Here is a 19,092-nt window from a genome sequence, read left to right as displayed (position 1 = left end):
ATCATAGTGACTTACAAAAAAGTGAATAAAGAGCAATCAAAAAGTCATATGTAAAAGAAAATGTTAAAAGTGAAAACGCCAAACTTTCCTGCAAAAATCAAGCCCTAATATGGCTCATTCGGCAAAAAAGTATAAAAGTTACAGCTCTCAGAATAGGACGACGCAAAAACAAATTCATTTTGCAAAAATATTGTTTTTTAGGGTGTAAAAATAGCAAATCAGAAAATAAACTATATAAATGTGGTATTGCTGTAATCGTACTGACCCAAGGAACAAATCAGTCTTATCACTTTTACCTATATATACACACAACCTCCTGAAAATTACTAGGAGGTAAGACGAAAGAAATTGCCAAAAAGTATATATAAGATGAAAAAAATCTCTATTCATAAAGTGTAATAAAAAGGTAAAAAAAAATTTTTACACCTCAAGCTAACGGAACATGATGAAGAACAACACTGGGAAAGTGTAAGGTAAGTACCAAGAACACACAAACTTTGTTTGAAAATCAATGCATGAAAACATATAAAAAAAAAAAAGAGCAGAGCAGGGAAGCGCACCACCCATTCATGAGATGTTACTGAAGAACATAGAAACGTATCCCCTGGAATGAATATTTCTAGTGAGCGGAAAAAACGTACCGCCCAATAAGGAGGTGTCACACAAAATAGGTAGAGAAGAAAACCACTTAGTAAAAAGTATTTTCAATGAACAAAAAAAGAGGAACGCCGCCTAATAATGAAATATCATTAATAACTAATAACCCTTATTGTAATGAAAGAAAAAAGATATTTTTCTTTTTTTTGGAGTGACATAAATGACAAAATAAAATAAACTAATCATAAATATACGGTGCATACAAGCGACAAATAAAATGAATAATGAATTAACAAATATATACTGTGCATATACAATGTATACATTTATACTAAAATTCATTAAATAATAAATGTGTGAGTTGTTGATACATAAATATGAGCCTAATTTAACCACTTAATTGCACGCAGTTGTTGCATTCGTGCACTGGACACTTCAGTATTTCATGATACATCATTTCACATTCCTTTTTTTGGGCAACAGTTTGCATGCAATTATACTTTGTTGTATATTAATGAAGAGTTTTTTTCAGTTTTTTTGTATTGATTTTTCTTGCATGATTTTTTTCTTCACAAGTATGTGTTGGACACATCCATCATTACTGATATAATTTTTACAATATCATTTAGATCATGTATTTTCACATGCAATATGCACTTTTGTATTAAAAAAAAAAAAAATTTTTTTTTTTTTTTTTGTTTTATATGTTTTCATGCATTGATTTTCAAACAAAGTTTGTGTGTTCTTGGTACTTACCTTACACTTTCCCAGTGTTGTTCTTCATCATGTTCCGTTAGCTTGATGTGTAAAAAATTTTTTTACCTTTTTATTACACTTTATGAATAAAGATTTTTTTAATCTTATATATAATTTTTGGCAATTTTTTTCGTCTTGCCTCCTAATAATTTTCAGGAGGCTGTGTGTATATATATGCAAATTACTGACGTTTGTTTGCTTTATCCATTAATTATAAGACTGTTTTTCACTTTTACCATACGATGAACGGCACAAAAAGTAAAATAAAAACAATAACTGAATTGCTGCTTTTTATTCATTCTGTATCTGGAACATTTGAATAAAAAGTGATCAAAGAATATTATGTACCCCAAACTGGTATAAAAAAAAAAAAAGTTGCAACTCATCCCACAAAAAGTAAGTCGTCATTTAGCTCTGTTTGCAAAAAATAAAAAAGTTACGGCTCTCAGAATATGGCGACAATAAAAAACTATATACATTAAATCTGGTATCGCTGTAATCACACTGACCCAAATAATAAATTTGCCTCATCGTTTGTACCGGACAGTGAACAGTGCAAAAATAAAAATAAGAACTATTCTTGTTCTGCTGTCTACTTGTTCATTCTAGCTCCCAAAAATCAAAATAAGGTTCAGCTCATATTTATCCTGCTCCCTCTGCTGAGCGCTTACGTCGGGGGTTCCATGTAAATTTCCAAAAAGCGCAATTCAGACAAAAACCCGGAATAAACCACTCACTTATGAGACAGATAGAATCCCTTTGGACTGGTCTCTGCTCCGGTGGTGTCCCATCATTTTAGGTGTCTTTTTAGCGCACAAGTGTGGGCAACTATAGATCTGTGCATGCCAAAAGAGTTGGAGACCACCGGAGCAGACGCCAAATGGAGTGCTTAGTGTCTCCATCTGCCTCATGGTGAATGGTTCCATCAGAGAGTTTGCCTGAATCACATTTTTGTGGGATTTATAGGGAAATCCAGCCTATTTCTGGAAGCAATTGAATAATATTATGTACCTCACAATGTTACCAATGAAAACCCCTAATTTATCCCACACAAAGCCAGCCTTCCACTCAGGCCCATCATCTGTCCCTGGAACTATAGGGGGTGAATTCTGTGCTCACAAATCCAAATGCCCCCCCCTCCTCATGAACCCCACTGTGCCTAAATTATAGTAAAAGGCCACATGTTTGTCATTGTAATGGAAAGAAGGCACTTACTTTATGGGTGTGTATCGCCAGAAGCCCAAGATGGGCACAATGTGGCGCTACACTGTATGAAGGCACAATGTATAGGTACTAGACTGGCAGATGTTACCACTGCATGGATGTTACAAAATAGTCACTGCAGCCTTAGATTAATTGAAAGGTGCAGTTTCTACAATAGGGTCATTTTTGGTGTTTTTCTGCTGTTCTGGAAACTATGGGGCTCCACAAATGTCACCCGCAAAATACTCTAGCAAAATGTGTGCTCCAAAAGCCAAATAGCACTCCTTCCTTCTCAGCCATGACGTGTGGCCTAACAGTAATTTCTGACAACATATGGGGTAGCATCCATTCCATCACTCCCTGCCTGCCGCACATGAGGGAAACCTGGCCAGGGGCCCTCTGGAGCTTCGGGACCATTATTAGCCACCCTGCTGGGGCCCCCCTCTACCTATGTTCCCTTTTTAACCCTTATAACTTTCTAAAAAAAACAAATATTGGTTTCAAAATTGTTCTGATGTAAAGTAGGCATGTGGGAAACATGGGCGGACATACTGCCTGTGCGGCTGCACCAAGGCCCGGAGGCTGCAGGGGGCCCCTTCAGGGCGGCTAATAATGAAGGCAATCTGGCCTGTTTCTCTGGGCCTGAGGCTCCGGGGGGGCCCCTGGCCAGATTGCCCTCATGTGCGGTGGGCAGAGGTAGCTCCGCTGCCTACAAGAGAAAATAGCAGCTGCTGGGATCAGTCCTGCTTCCTGCCTGGTGCCCATGCTTCCTGTCGCTGACACAGAGAGCAGCACCACTGGATGATGTCATCATTCAGTGGCCGCTGTGCCAGAGCAAGGAAGCAGCTGGAGGCGGTAATGCTACGGGAGTGCGTGTGGACAGGTGAGAGGTGGTGTGTGTGTTTTTTCTGTATATATGTGGTTGTGTGTGTGTGTAAAGATGAGTGGTGGTGTGTGTGTGTGCTTGTGTAGCACTGCGGGGGAATGTGCAGAGAGGTGAATGGTGCTGTGTGTGTCTGTGTGTGTGTAGGTGGAGGAGAAGGCAATCATGGAGGTGATGGAGAGAAGGCAATGATGGAGGTGATGGGGAGAAGGCAATGATGGGGTGATGGGGAGAAGGCAATGATGGAGTGATGGGGAGAAGGCAATGATGGAGTGATGGGGAGAAGGCAATGATAGGGTTATGGGGAGAAGGCAATGATGGGGTGATGGGAAGAAGGCAATTATGGGGGTGATGGGAAGAAGGCAATTATGGGGGTGATGGGGAGAAGGCAATGATGGGGGTGATGGGGAGAAGACAATAATGGGGTGATGGAGAGAAGACAATAATGAGGGTGATGGAGAAGGCAATGATAGGGTGATGGAGAAAGTAATGATAGGGGTGAAGGGGAGAAGGCAATAATGGGGGTGATGGGGAGAAGGCAATAATGGGGTAATGGGGAGAAGGCAATCATAGGGTGATGGAGAAGGCAGTAATGGGGTGATGGAGATGGCAATCATAGGGTGATGGGGAGAAGGCAATGATATGGAGAAGGGGTGCTGGGGAGAAGGCAATGATATGGAGAAGGCAATGAAGGGGGTGATGGGGAGAAGGCAATTATGGGAATGGTGGTGGAGGAGGAAATGATGGAAGTGGTGGAATGGGCAAGGATGGGGATGTGGGGGAGAAGGCAATGATGGAGATGGGGAGAAGGGAATGATGGTGGTAGTGGAAAAGACAATGATGGGAGTGGTGGGGATGGAGGCAATGATGGGGGTGGTGGAAGAGAAGGCAATTATGGAGGTGGTGGAAAGGGCAATGATGGGGGTGATGGAGAGAGTAATGATGGTGTGGTAGGAGAGAAGGCAATGATGGAGGTGGTGGAAAAGGCAATGATGGGGTGGTGGGGGAAAGCAATGATGATTGGGTGGTGGGGGAGAATGCAGTGATGATGGTGGTGGAAAGGGCAATAATGGGGTTGGTGGGGAGGAGGAAATGAGGGAGGTGGTGGAATGGGCAAAGATGGGAGTGGTGGAGGAAGATACAATGAAGGGGTGGTGGAGGAGAAGGCAATTATGGAGGTGGTGTAAAGGGCAATGATGGGGGTGATGGAGAGGGCAATGATGGGGTGGTAGGGGAGAAGGCAATGATGGAGGTGGTGGAAAGGGCAATGATGAGGTGGTGGGGGAAAGCAATGATGATTGGGGTGGTGGGGGAGAATGCAGTGATGGTGGTGGTGGAAAGGGCAATAATGGGGGTGGTGGGGGAGGAGGAAATGAGGGAGGTGGTGGAATGGGCAAAAATGGGAGTGGTGGGGGAAGAGACAATGATGGGGGTGGTGGAGGAGAAGGCAACTGTGGAGGTAGTGGAAAGGGCAATGATGGGGTGATGGAGAGGGCAATGATGGGGTGGTAGGGGAGAAGGCAATGATGGAGGTAGTGGAAAGGGAAATGATGGGGTGGTGGGGGAAAAGCAATGATGATTGGGGTGGTGGGGGAGAATGCAGTGATGGTAGTGGTGGAAAGTGCAATAATGGAGGTGGTGGGGGAGGAGGAAATGATGGAGGTGGTGGAATGGGCAATGATGGAGTGGCAGGGGAGAAAGCAATGATAGCGGTGGGGGAGAAGGCAATGATGGTGTGGTGAAGAAGCCAATGATGGGGTTTGGGAGAGGACAATAATGGAATGTAGGGGGAGGAGGACAATGAGAGGTGTGGGGGGTATTGAGATGGGAGGAAGGGGGACTTATAATGGACTTAGGAGCAGGGAGAGGTAGAGGAAGACATTATCGCTTATTATGTCCAACACAGTCCCTTTGTATATAGTGTACTCACTTATTATGTAAATTGTCTCTTCAGAGAGGAAGAGGACTAGAACTCTAGTGCCACCTATTGGAAGTAGCAATCCTAGGATTGCTACTTCCAATAGGTGGCACTAGAGTTCTGATCCTCTTCCTCTCTGAAGAGACAATTTGCATAATTAGCATATTTCCCAGAGGAGCATTGCGGCTTTAAGTCTCCTCACCTCAACATGCTTAGCATGTTATTCTCCGCAAGGAGAAATGATACTTCTTGGACACTTAGGCCTCATACTCACTGGCGATAAAATCGGATTGCACTCTGAAGTGAATGGGTGACATCTCACTTGCGATTTTTTTCTCATCCAAAATCGGTCTGAGAAAACAATCACAGCATGCTGCGATTTGCAGCGATTTTCGCCAATACAAGTCAATGGGTGCGATTAAAAAAACGGACCAAAAATGGACCATCCGTTTTCCATCTGTTTTAAATGGATGCATCACCATTCTGTGGTATAGAACACAGTAAATGGTCCTGTAAATGACTGTAGAAAAATAGTTGCTGGGAAAAAAAAACGGATTGCAAACGGATGTAAAACAGAAGGAAAACGGATAGAAAACGGATGGAAAGATTAAATATCGCTTAGAAATCGCATGACACTCGCCTAACACTCCACCCTTTCTTACAGTCCAGAAATCGGACCTTTTTTTAATCACCAATGGGTATGAGGTCTTATTATGTCTAATACAGTCCCTTAGTATATAGTGTACTCACTAATTCTGTATAATACCATCCTTAGTTACATAGTTTCCTCTTTTATTATGTATAACACCTTCCCTTATTACGTACCATCCTCTCTAGTTATATATGGTGCCTTCCCTTATTATATATCTTCATCTGCTGTTATGTATAGTGCTGTCTCTTACATAGTGTATTCTTGTTATTTTTGTTATTCACAGTGCCCCCTTGTTATTACATGGTCCCCTCGCTTTTTAGATAAAAAATGACTGCTGATCGAGGAGCCGGTGACCAGACGACCAGTCCATCAGCTCCTCTATTAGAAAGGAAACTTTCCCATGCTCCATCAGCCATCATTGCATTATACAGCTAACAAGACAGGATGGTATGTAATAAAAAACAGGGCTCTATATGATCCAGTATGTAAGGGACGGTACTGTACATAACAAGAGAGGGCACTGTGTAAGGGACAGCAATATACATAATAAAGGAGACTATGTAATATATACACATATATGTGTGTGGCTATATATATATATATATATACATACACACAGTATATATGTAGCTTTGTTGCCATAAAAGGAGGGGGGGCCCAGACACATTTCTTGCACAGGGGCCCCAAGCTGTCAGTGTCCGCCCCTGGTGGGAAATGTTATTTATTAACTATTTTGCACGATATGACTCTCTGATTTAAGGGCATAAAAATTAAAGTAATATCAAATACATTTTATGACTATCATGAAGTACAGCATGTCACAAGAAAAGATTCTGAGAATCAGTGGGATCCATGGAAGCTCCAGAGTTATGATCTCATAAAGTGACAGTGGTCAGAATTGTAAAAACTGGCCCAATCAGGAAGGTGAAAACGGGCATCGGGGCAAAGAGGTTAACTACCTGGACGTATAACACAGAATTTCTGTTTTTTAATTGGCCAAAATAAGATGTGAAAAAGAAAATGTCAGAACAGAAGTTCTCTGGTAGACGCCCAGGTAGTTGAAGGGAATCATTGCACCGTTATTACAGAGGGGGCATATGTCTAGAGTGGGGGGCACAGAGTAAAAGAAGCAGCGCCAATTGGAGGGGGTATATTCTTGCTGATGAGGCTAGAATTTATTTCAGCCTGATCAATATCAGATCTCTGGTGTTACATCCAGTAGCTCGATGTAAGACCACTCCATGTAGAAATGGATGTCCCTCCACATGACGTCGCCCCGGTTTGCTTGGTTACATCTCCGATTTGACCATGATCCATGAATACTGGTGTTTTGACCTCTGGCGGACACATTGTCATACTCACGCGAAGGTATGTTTCAGAGGGGCGCTGCTCTTCCGATTATTGTAGACTCTCTCCTCTATCACTTCTGCACTCTCAGAAGATCGATGTCCGCGTTCAGGTAGGAACATAAAGTTAATAATGCTGCTGATTGTCTTGTCTTTTGTCAACGAGAGGAAAGGAAAAATGTTAAAACTGTGCCCTAAATAGTCGGCATTGTCTGTATAGGTGCCATCTTCTGCTATGAACCCGCTGTACATGTTTCCATTCTCTTTTTGTACACACATTAGTTTTCCTTCAGGTAAAAAAGACATAAAATAGGTCAGCTTTAGCCAACCGGATCCTCCGGCCATTATGGTTGTTTTATTCCACTCCGAGAAATCTTGTTTTGTCGGTGGCTTTGCTTTTATAATACTGTCTGCCTTGGGCACTGCGTACAGATCACCATCTGGATGAAAGAATGCGGCTTCACATTGATCCCAGCCTTTGGTCCCAATCTCCGTGGACTGTTCATAGAGCCAGGGTACATTTTCATTGTCCGGCTGTGGACCTTTGTGGAGCTCTCCTGTATGGGTTGTGCAGTACAATTCTCCATTTGGATGAAAGAACATAATTTTAGGCTTGTACCATTCACTTTTTCCAACTCTTTTGGCCACAGAAAACCAATCAACGCCTTCCTTAGAAGGAATTGGCCCTCTGTAGAGGTCATCTCCACGGACACAGAACAGTTCTCCTCCTGGACTGCAGATCATATGGCTGGCATTCGCCAGGGTTCCTACAACCTTCGCTCTATCATAATAGCTTCCTAGATGTCTTTTTGGTACCAGAGCAATTCTAATGGTACTAAACCTATCGATGGACAGTAGCAGAAGATCTAGAAAATAAAGAGATTAAATATTAAGTGAGACGTTTTTATTTTTCAAGACTCAGAATGGCTAGAAAGGAAGTGGCTGTGACTACTTGTAGTAGTAACATTGGCAGAAGCAGTGTAGTATTGACCCCGCGGTGAGAAAAGAGGGGATTTCGGGTCAGACATGACCCCAATAGGACACTTGTGATCCGCCTATAGCGCAGACTACAATGCTGCTCATGCTGCTTTTTGTGGTTCTCATATGCTTACATGATGTGATGGATGATTTTTTTTTTACATTACTTTGTGCGTGTTATTCACTACCTCACTAAATGTTGACACATGTGGAATTATAGTTGTGTTGTTTGAGCTATTTATATAATAAGCCTCATCCACTAATACTTTTTTAATTCTCATATTTTGTCTCATCCCATCTCCCTCAATAAATGCTAACAGAATTACATAAAAAAGTGGTAAAGAATTACTCTATAGACACACAAAACATGAAGCATAAAGGAAGATTGGCGTACAGATACAGCAAGTACAGGCTGGACAGACTGCCTGGTGGAATGACCTGTGCTGTGTGGTCACATTATTAGGCCTACCCTTCTATATTTTTATTTATCTTTATATTTAATTCTCATTTCCCACTTAAAAATACTAATAGATTTACAAAATTATGGTCTAATAATCTGTGTTATCTTATCTAACACATGCGGGCTGCCATTTTAACTGATTTTGTGAAGTATTCAAATTTGGTGACTTTTGTAACGCTCTCAAAATTCATAGCCAAAGTGATTCACTTTCAATCAAAAAGTAGAGGAAATGCATTTCCAGAACCAAGCACAGTAAATGGATGCATAATAAGAAGTAACGCAACACATACAGCATCAGAACCAAGCATCAGTGCTGCACCTATATTTTACATAGATACAGCACCTGAACTATACGCAGTACCAAACAGTGCAGATAATAAACTTTGTACATGAACATAGAACTATGAGGACCTTCAGCAGGCAATCCCGTAAAAGATGCCTAGAACACTCTGAGGTCTCCTTGGAATATGTCCAACCCCTTTCAATCTCTTTAATGGAACACATCCTTAGTAATACCAAAGTGACCTCACCATAGAAATGCCTGGTAACCAACAGCTCCTTTTATAACATTGCACTAACAGACTTTTATGCTTTTAAAAAGTAAAAAAAAGTCCAGAGATTATCTGTTATGAATGAGTCACCAAGGAGGAAAAAACAAAAAGCAAGCTAAGCCCAGAAAACCGGAGAGGTTGGTAACTAGTGGATTGCAGACCCCTGATCCTATCCACAACAACTAGCAGTAGCCGTGGAGCGTACCTATGGTGGTCCTAGACGCCTCGTCACGGCCGGAGAACTAAATAAGCCTAAAGAAAGAAAGGGAAAATCTAAACTGCCCCAGAGCAGATCCCAAAGCAATAGACAGCCCCCAACATGTATTGTCGGTGAAACACGATGAAAACACAAACACAGACAGAAAGACAGGCTGAGCAAATGATGGGTCCCTCACTAACTAGAAAGGACAGGAAAGAAAAGCCGCTGTCTGCAATCATGCAAAAAACCCTGCCAAAAATAATGTCCAACATGTCTGATAGAAAAAGACCCTGAAGTCACTAGACTTCAAAACACTATATCAGCACTCAGGTATATTCTGAAGACAGAGCAAAAGAGATCAACTCATCAGAGACAAAATGGGGATTCAGCCCAGTCCCAGCCAGGGCTGGCTGAACACAAAAACTAAGTAAACCAGACAAAAACCCATCTGAACAATAGCAGAGAAAACTTAGCTTTAGGAAGGCAGGAACCAAACTGGAAACCAGAAGCCACAGTCAGGAAAAATCACAAGCAATAAACTAGGGAGTCGGCTGCCTTAAATCCAATCAGAAACTCCTGATGTCCAATCGCAGTCCTCTTCCTCAGGTGGCCGGTCTCTGCCATTTAGATCAGCTTCATTACATCCCTTCACCAACAGAGGGAGTCCAACTAGAGAACTCACTACTCCTCTGTCAGCACAGCCAGCTCCATAACCCTCACCAGAAGCCAGAGGCAAACCCGAAAATGAGCTCACAACATTATCTCTGTTTGTCACTTGAGATCAGGCAGATCACTTTTGGCAGAATAATAACTCAAACTGAAGGAGTCTCTGTTGGAAGTGCAATAAGTGGCATCCGCCTGCTGTGACTGAGGCGAGTGAGAGCCAAATATTCCATAACACCCTTAGCTTCCTCCCCACTGATACACCTGCCACAGGCAAAGGAGGCCAATAATACTCTGGCTTGATCATATGCATCTGGTCCACTCTTAATTGTGTGACCAAGAAGAGCAGAAACCACTCCTCTCTGCTTCACACCTGACTGCACTTAGTTGTACATATATTGCATAGCTCAAGTCTGCATAGACTTCAGTCTGCAGTGTGATTGCTATAAGTGTGTTCTAGAAGTGTGAAGATTAATTTAAGAATTAAAACCAGAATTGAACCAGAAGGGAACTGAAGGGAACTGTGCACAGTCACTGTAAACAATGTTTCTGTTTGTTTTCACTATCACCCCTATAATCCTTCACTTTCTGCTAATTCCCCTAATCCCTACTCCTAGTAAGGAACTGTTCATCTCTTCTTCAATCCTCCCCATCCACCTCACCTCCGTCTCAAAACTGTTCCTTAACATACAATCATCTGTCTCCAAAAACACACAGCCCCCTCATTCCCTCTCCTGCTCCCACCTGCTAACACTTTCTCTGCTCCTTCTCACTGCTGGTGATATCTCTCCAAATCCTGGTCCTCCTCACCACATTCCCACAGTCATTTCTACCTCCCATCCACGCGCTATCACAACCTTCCGTAACCTCTCCAACCTTATACCCATTCACCCAGCCCCCGCTTCCCCAGTCCCACTAACAGGAGCTCTGTGGAACGCTCGCTCTGTCTGCAACAAGCTTTCCTACATCCATGATCTTTTTGTTACTACCAAACTTTCCTTCCTCGTCATCACCGAAACCTGGCTCACCCCTTCAGACACAGCCTCTCCTGCTGCACTTTCGTATGGCGGCTTCCACCTTTCTCACACCCCCCGCCCCAGCAGCAAACATGGCGGAGGAGTTGGTTTTCTCCTGTCAGATACCTGCTCCTTCACCCCAATCCCACTGTCACCCTCTGTTACCCTCCCTTCCTTTGAGGTGCACTCTGTGCGCATCTACTCCCCCTCCAACCTCCAACTGGCTGTCATCTACCGCCCCCCAGGGCCAGCCACCACCTTCTTTGACCACTTTACCACCTGGTTACTTCATTTCCTTTCCACAGACATCCCTACTATCATCATGGGTGACTTCAACATCCCCATTGACACTTCCCTCTCAGCTGCCACTAAACTCCTATCTCTCACTTCTTCCTTCGGCCTCACTCAATGGTCTTCTACAGCCACCCACAAAGATGGCCACACACTGGACCTCATCTTCACCCGCCTCTGCTCCCTATCTAACCTCTCTAACTCACCTCTTCCTCTCTCTGACCACAACCTTCTCACATTCTCTTCCCTCTTCACTCCATGTCTACAATCCCCACCCCACAAACTTTCACACTCTTGCAGGAATCTTAAACACCTTGACCTACACTCATTCTCTGAATCCCTCCTCCCTCTTACAGATATAAGTTCCTTACACAATGCGGATGACGCTGCCGCTCTATATAACACCACAATAGCTGTAGCTTTGGAATCCGCTGCCCCACTTACACATACCAAAACTCGCAAAATCAACATACAGCCCTGGCACACCAGCCTGACCAAAGAGCTGAGGCGAGCTTCCAGGGCTGCTGAGCGCAGATGGAAAAGATCCCACTCCAATGAGCACTTCATCGCATTCAAACAGTCCCTCACTACTTTCAAAACCACACTCGCCACAGCTAAACAAACCTACTTCTTATCTCTCATATCCTCCCAGTCTCACAACCCTAAACAGTTATTCAACACCTTCAATTCTCTCCTCCGTCCCCCAGCACCTCCTCCCTCCCCACTCATCTCAGCTGAAGACTTTGCCTCATTTTTCAAGCAGAAGATTGATAACATCAGAGACAGTTTTGGTCAACAACCCCCAGAGCCCTTCCCCCCGACTTCCCAGCCCTCCACCTTCAAAACCAACTTCTCTACCATTACAGAAGATCGACTCTCCACTCTACTCTCAAGATCACATCTCACCACCTGTGCACTCGACCCGATCCCATCCCACTTCATACCAAACCTCACCACAGTCTTCATCCCAACCCTAACCCATCTCTTCAACCTATCACTAACAACTGGTGTTTTCCCCTCAAGCTTTAAACATGCCTCCATCACACCTATCCTCAAAAAGCCCTCTCTTGACCCATCCTCTGTATCTAGCTATCGCCCTATATCACTTCTCCCCTATGCCTCCAAGCTACTGGAACAACACGTCTACCTTGAACTGTCCTCCCATCTCTCTTCTTGCTCCCTCTTCGACCGCTTACAATCTGGCTTCCGGTCACACCACTCCACTGAAACTGCCCTTACTAAGGTCACCAATGACCTCTTAACCGCCAAGAGCAAGCGACACTACTCTGTCCTCCTCCTCCTGGACCTGTCGGCTGCCTTTGACACAGTGAACCATTCCCTATTATTACAGACCCTCTCATCCCTCGGCATCACAGACTTGGCCCTATCCTGGATCTCATCATACCTAACAGACCGGACATTCAGCGTCTCCCACTCACACACCACCTCCTCACCTCGCCCCCTATCTGTCGGAGTCCCACAAGGTTCAGTCCTTGGGCCCCTGCTGTTCTCTATTTACACCTTTGGCCTGGGACAGCTCATAGAATCTCATGGCTTTCAGTATCACCTCTACGCTGATGACACACAGATCTACATCTCTGGGCAAGATATCACCTCCCTACTAACCAGAATCCCTCAATGTCTGTCCACTATTCCATCCTTCTTCTCCGCTAGATTTCTGAAACTCAACATGGACAAAACAGAATTCATCATCTTTCCCCCATCTCACGTGGCCCCCCCTACGAACCTATCAATTACAGTAAATGACTGCCCACTCTCCCCAGTCCCACAAGCTCGCTGTCTCGGAGTAATCCTTGACGCTGATCTCTCCTTCAAACCACATATCCAAGCCCTTTCCACTTCCTGCTGACTTCAACTCAAAAATATTTCACGAATCCGTTCATTCCTCACCCAAGAATCTGCAAAAACCCTAGTCCATGCCCTCATCATCTCTCGCCTTGACTACTGCAACCTCCTGCTCTGTGGCCTCCCCTCTAACACTCTCGCACCCCTCCAATCTATTCAAAATTCTGCTGCCCGACTAATCCACCTGTCCCCCCGCTATTCCCCAGCTTCTCCCCTCTGTCAATCCCTTCACTGGCTCCCCATTGCCCAGAGACTCCAGTACAAAACCCTAACCATGACATACAAAGCCATCCACAACCTGTCTCCTCCATACATCTGTGACCTCGTCTCCCGGTACTTTCCCGCACGCAACCTCCGATCCTCACAAGATCGCCTTCTCCACTCCCCTCTTATCTCCTCTTCCCTCAATCGCATACAAGATTTCTCTCGCGCATCACCCCTACTCTGGAACTCTCTACCACAACATATCAGACTCTCACCTACCATCGAAACCTTCAAAAAGAGCCTGAAGACCCACCTCTTCCGACAAGCCTATAACCTGCAGTAACCACCGATCGACCAAACCGCTGCACGACCAGCTCTACCCTCGCCTACTGTATTCTCACCCATCCCCTGTAGATTGTGAGTCCTCGCGGGCAGGGTCCTCTCTCCTCCTGTACCAGTTATGACTTGTATTGTTTAAGATTATTGTACTTACTTTTATGTATACCCCTCCTTACATGTAAAGCGCCATGGAATAAATGGCGCTATAACAATAAATAATAATAACAATAATGACCTGCATTTGGGGAGACTCCTGCCTGGCGTCTTCTGCCAGTGGATGTTGTGGTGCTTCTAGTACTGCTAACGGCTTTTACATTTTTAGCCATTTTATGTTTTTTAGCTGTTTTTTACGTTACTTTGTCCATTGACACTTTTTCTTCCAATCATTTTGTAAAATGCTGTAATTAACTGTAGACAATCTTTTCAACCTTAATTATTTAACCCTTATCATAAAGAATATCATATAGATATAATAAACAGTGCCAGTTAGGAACGCATACAGAAAGCCAAATGTAACAGCAGGAACAATTGTCAAATTGGACAAGCAAAATAGGTGTGCAAAGCTGACATGAGATACAGGTCAACTTTTTTATATAGAAAAAAAGAACAAAAAGCAGCACTAACAATAGTAGGGGTGCAGGTAGAAACCAGTCCTTGTAAATATATCCAAAAAATAGAGGAAACACACCAAATAAGTGAAAATCATGTGCTATTTAATTGCCCATAAGGCGATGTTTCGGTCCAGAGATGTGAACCTTTCTTAATCAGTAGAAAAATGCAAGATATTTAAGGCAACCAAATGACCTAGGTATTTAGCAGCAATTACAAGGATTTCAGATTTTTTATATATATTTTTTTTAATTCAACCCTTTTCCAAAAAATAACAAAATGTGAAATGGTAAGTACATTAGGTACATGACCAAAGAAACCAGCATCTGCAACATGACAAAATATTGGTGTGGTGTATATGGATATTAAGCCTTAAGAAGCTTTCCCATCAAAGTTTTTATCCTCTTAATATGTTAAACTGTTGTATTGCTGTATACAGTATAAGAGATCATATGATCGCAAGTTCAGAAAAAGAAAAAAGTTGTAAAAAATATGAAAAAACCCTATAGAAGATCAAATCACCTCCCTTTTCCCCTTTTAAAAATGAAGATAATTAAAAAATGAAAAATTCACGTGGTATCGCCGGGTCCAGAAAGGTTTGAGCTATAAAAAATAATTAACCTAATTGGTAAACACCGTAAAAATTGCTGTAAGAAGTGATAAAATGTCATATCTGTCCCAAAGTGGTATCAATAAAACATTGTCTCATCCACGAAAAAATAAGCCCACGCACAGGTCCATTGACCAAACAATGAAAACATTACGGGTCTTGGAACATGGTCACACAATCAAAAATGTTTTTTGAAAGATACGATTTTTTTTTCAACATTAATGTAATTAAAAAATTGGCCAAGTTTGGTATTGCCAAAATCTGATCAGGATCATATCACAAGGTCAGTTTTATCACACAATGTCATTCACAAGTATAACTGGTCCTACAAAAAACAAGTCATCAAAAGTCTATGTGGACAGAAAAAAAAAAGATATGGCTCTAGGGAGAGAGGGGTGAAGGGGAATGGATATTGGCCATGATGAGAAGGACCTAAAAAATGCATCTATGTGGCGCCCCTGTGGTCTCAGTCGCCACAGGGTTCTGCACTTCATCCAGAGGTGTGGTACCTCGCTCTCTGGTAAGGAAGGAGCACTGCCAGGACTCCCACACCAGCACCCAACACTAGTCCCCATCTGGCCAGGGGGGAGTTAAGTAAATTGTGTGAGTGAAGAAAATAGAGAAGGGGCGGGGCTTAAGGGAGTGACAGTTGGTGGGAGGAGTTAGTGCTGAGGTAAAGAGATTGTTCTGGAAAGAGTCTGTCAGTAAGGAGGGAGAGAGAAGGAGTCGCTTGTGGAGATTGAAGCTGAGTGCAGCTTGTCTCCAGGCTAAAGAGAGTGAGAGAGACGGAGTGAAGATAGAGAAGAAAGGAAGAAAAGCTCCAGGAGGAGAGGAAGAAGAGGTCTTAGGGGCACGGATAGTGAGCAATCCATCTGTGGGGTCCGCATCCACCGACGTGGTCGGTGGAGGGACCGAGTCGCAGTTAGGGGACCAGCCCCAAAACTAGTGGAGAAACTGAGGACTCAGCTAGGAAACCGGAGGTGGCAGTATCTTTAAGTGCTGCAGCCGACCCCACACTCATTCACCGAAAAGGCAGACATATAGGATCCAGGGGTCTGACTAACGTCCCCCGACAAGATCCGAGTCTGCTGGCTCGGGACACTGTGTGTGTGAAGACGCAGGGCAGGAGAGGTGGTAGCCAGCGTAGTGAGACGGCCAGGAATGGAACATTAAAGAAAGCCCTGGCAACGTACACCCCAAGCTACCTGAGAGCTGCCTGGACCACAAGCCTGGAGGACACAGCACCCCGGCTGGGGACTGTAACCACAGAACTGTGAGTAAAAGTGTAAAGACTGCACCCTGCTGTGTCCTCAGTTTATTTGCTGCGTCATCTGCCCTGCACTACAACCACCATTACCTTCTACATCATAATCTTCCCTGGGGAATAGCTCTGCCTGTGGAGAGCTGAACCAACTCTGTTGTGAGTTCATTTTCCCCTTCATTACTGAGGCCCGAGGAACTCCCTCTTCTGGTAAAGAAAGGTAGTGAGCCTGATTGTCAAACACCTGAGGCTTATGATTGTGACTGGCTGAGTGGAGTTACGGACTGGATATAATGCTGCCGACGCCCTTCTGCCCTGCGGGTGATTTCTCTGTGGGATCCTTGGAGACCAGTCTGAATTCCTGCTCCTCCAAAGCTAAGTTTGCTGCTCGGCCTTTTGCTTTTGTGCTTTGACTTTGTTTTTGCTTTGTTTTTCTGGATTTCTGCCATTCCCTGCTGGAGTGAGCTGAATTCAGTTAGCTCTGTCTTCTGAAAATACCTGAGTGCTGATTCAGTTTTTGAAGCCTAGCTGCTTCAGGGCCTTTTTCATATCAGCTGGTTGGCTTATGTCTTTGATAGGGTTTTGGCAGATTGCAGACAGCAGCCTTCCTTTCCTTTCCTATCTAGGTAGTTTTGGGGCCCCTCTTTGCTCAGTCTATCTTTCTGTCTGTGTTAGTATTTTCATCTTGCTTCACCGTCATTATATGTTGGGGGCTGCCTATTGCTTTGGGGTCTGCTCTGGGGCAGTTTAGATTTCCCCTTTCTTTCTTTAGGCCTATGTATTTCTCCGGCTGTGATCGAGGGGTCTAGGGCATCGTAGGAACCCCCCCCACGGCTACTGCTAGTTGTGTTGATAGGTTCAGGGGTCTGCAATCTGATAGTTGCCAACTTCTCTGGTTTTCTGGACTTAGCTTGTATTTCTGCTTTTGCCTCCTACGGTGACTCATTCATAACAGAATCACCCGCCATACCGCAGATTCTAGGGTACTCAATAGCAGGAAAGAATTAAAAAAAAAAAAAGTGTATATTTTTTCCTCTATATCTCTGAGGCCGTAGGGGGAATTTTTTTTTTCTCTCAATGGAGATAAAGCAATTGTCTGATCGTGTGGAGCAGCTCGCTGAGGAAGTGCGGGGAATTTCCGCCTACCTTGCTCATTCACATGCTGCTGAACCAAAGATTCCTACACCTGATGTATTTTTTGGGGATCGATCTAAATTTTTGAATTTCAAAAATAATTGTAAATTATTTTTTGCCTTGAAGCCTAACTCGTCAAGGAGCTCCACGCAGCAGGTTAAAATTGTCATCTCTTTGCTGCGTGGCGATCCCCAGGATTGGACGTTTTCTTTGAAACCAGATGATCCTATTCTGACTAATGTGAGCGCATTCTTTCAAGCCTTGGGGTTGTTGTATGACGAACCTAATGCCATTGATCAGGCTGAAAAGACCCTGCTGGCATTGAGCCAGGGTCGTGATTCTGCAGAATTGTACTGTCAAAAATTCCGAAAGTGGGCAGTACTTACTACCTGGAATGATAATGCCTTGGCTGCTCTCTTTCGGAAGGGGTTGTCAGAAGCCATAAAAGATACTATGGTGGGATTTCCTGTTCCCTCTGGTCTTGACGATTCTATGTCATTAGCCATTCAGGTTGATCGGCGTTTGCGCGAATGCAAAGCTGCACGAGAGGTGTTGCCACCTGTTGAACAAATGTCTGAACCTATGCAATGTGATAGTTTTTTCCAGAGAGCAGCGTCAGGAGTTCAGAAGGCGTAATAAGTTGTGTTTTTTCTGTGGAGATGCCTCGCATGTTGTTTCTGTCTGTCCTAAACGAGAGAAACGCTTTGCACACACGTTTTCTGTTGGTGGTGTTCAACCTAAGTTTCTTCTGGCTATTACTCTGATCTGCTCCCTGTCCACATTTTCCGCCAAGGCTTTTGTGGATTCGGGAGCAGCCCTAAACCTAATGGACTTGGATTTTGCTAAACGTTGTGGATTTCCGATGACACCTCTGCAGACGCCTATCCCTTTGAGGGGGATTGATGCTACTCCTTTGGCTAAAAATAAACCTCAGTTTTGGACCCAGGTGGTAATGCGGGTCGCCCCAGACCATCAAGAAAATTGCAGGTTTTTGGTGTTGCATAATCTGCATGATACTATTGTTCTGGGGTTTCCCTGGTTACAAATTCATAATCCAGTTTTGGATTGGAAATCTGTGTCTGTGGTGAGTTGGGGTTGTCGGTGTGCCTTTAGTGAGGCTCCGGTGTTTTCCACCTCTCCTCAGTCGCATGATGTTCCTGATTATTTGGCGGACTTTTATGATGTATTTAGTGAGAATGAGTCTGCGTCTCTGCCTCCTCATAGGAGTTATGACTGTGCAATTGAACTGAGCCCGGGGTGTAAATTTCCCAAGGGTCGGCTCTTCAATCTATCTGTACCCGAGCACGAGGCTATGTGATCCTATATTAAGGAGGCGTTGGAGAAGGGTCATATTAGACCATCCTCGTCACCCTTAGGTGCCGGGTTTTTTTTTGTAGCCAAAAAGGATGGATCATTAAGACCTTGTATTGATTATCGTGCCCTCAACAAAATTACTGTTAAATATCAGTATCCGTTACCCCTGATTTCTGATCTATTCTCCAGAGTTAAAGGTGCTTGCTGGTTTACCAAGCTTGACCTCAGGGGGGCATATAATC

General features: G+C 43.9%; 1 protein-coding gene across 1 annotated transcript in view; it reads right to left on the bottom strand.

Annotated features, from left to right (window-relative positions):
- LOC141072619 (uncharacterized) overlaps nucleotides 1-19,092 on the bottom strand; it is a 130,892-nt gene that overhangs the window by 25,014 nt on the left and 86,786 nt on the right. Inside the window, exon 3 of the mRNA XM_073559908.1 lies at nucleotides 7,372-8,221. Within this exon, the coding sequence (XP_073416009.1) occupies nucleotides 7,372-8,221 (850 nt within the window). The remainder of the gene's footprint in view (nucleotides 1-7,371; nucleotides 8,222-19,092) is intronic.

The sequence above is a fragment of the Dendrobates tinctorius genome, unplaced genomic scaffold (genome assembly GCF_039654945.1).
Source record: "Dendrobates tinctorius isolate UK_male_01 unplaced genomic scaffold, ASM3965494v1 ptg000282l, whole genome shotgun sequence".
Classification (NCBI taxonomy): domain Eukaryota; kingdom Metazoa; phylum Chordata; class Amphibia; order Anura; family Dendrobatidae; genus Dendrobates; species Dendrobates tinctorius.
This window is presented reverse-complemented; position numbering and strand designations above follow the sequence as displayed.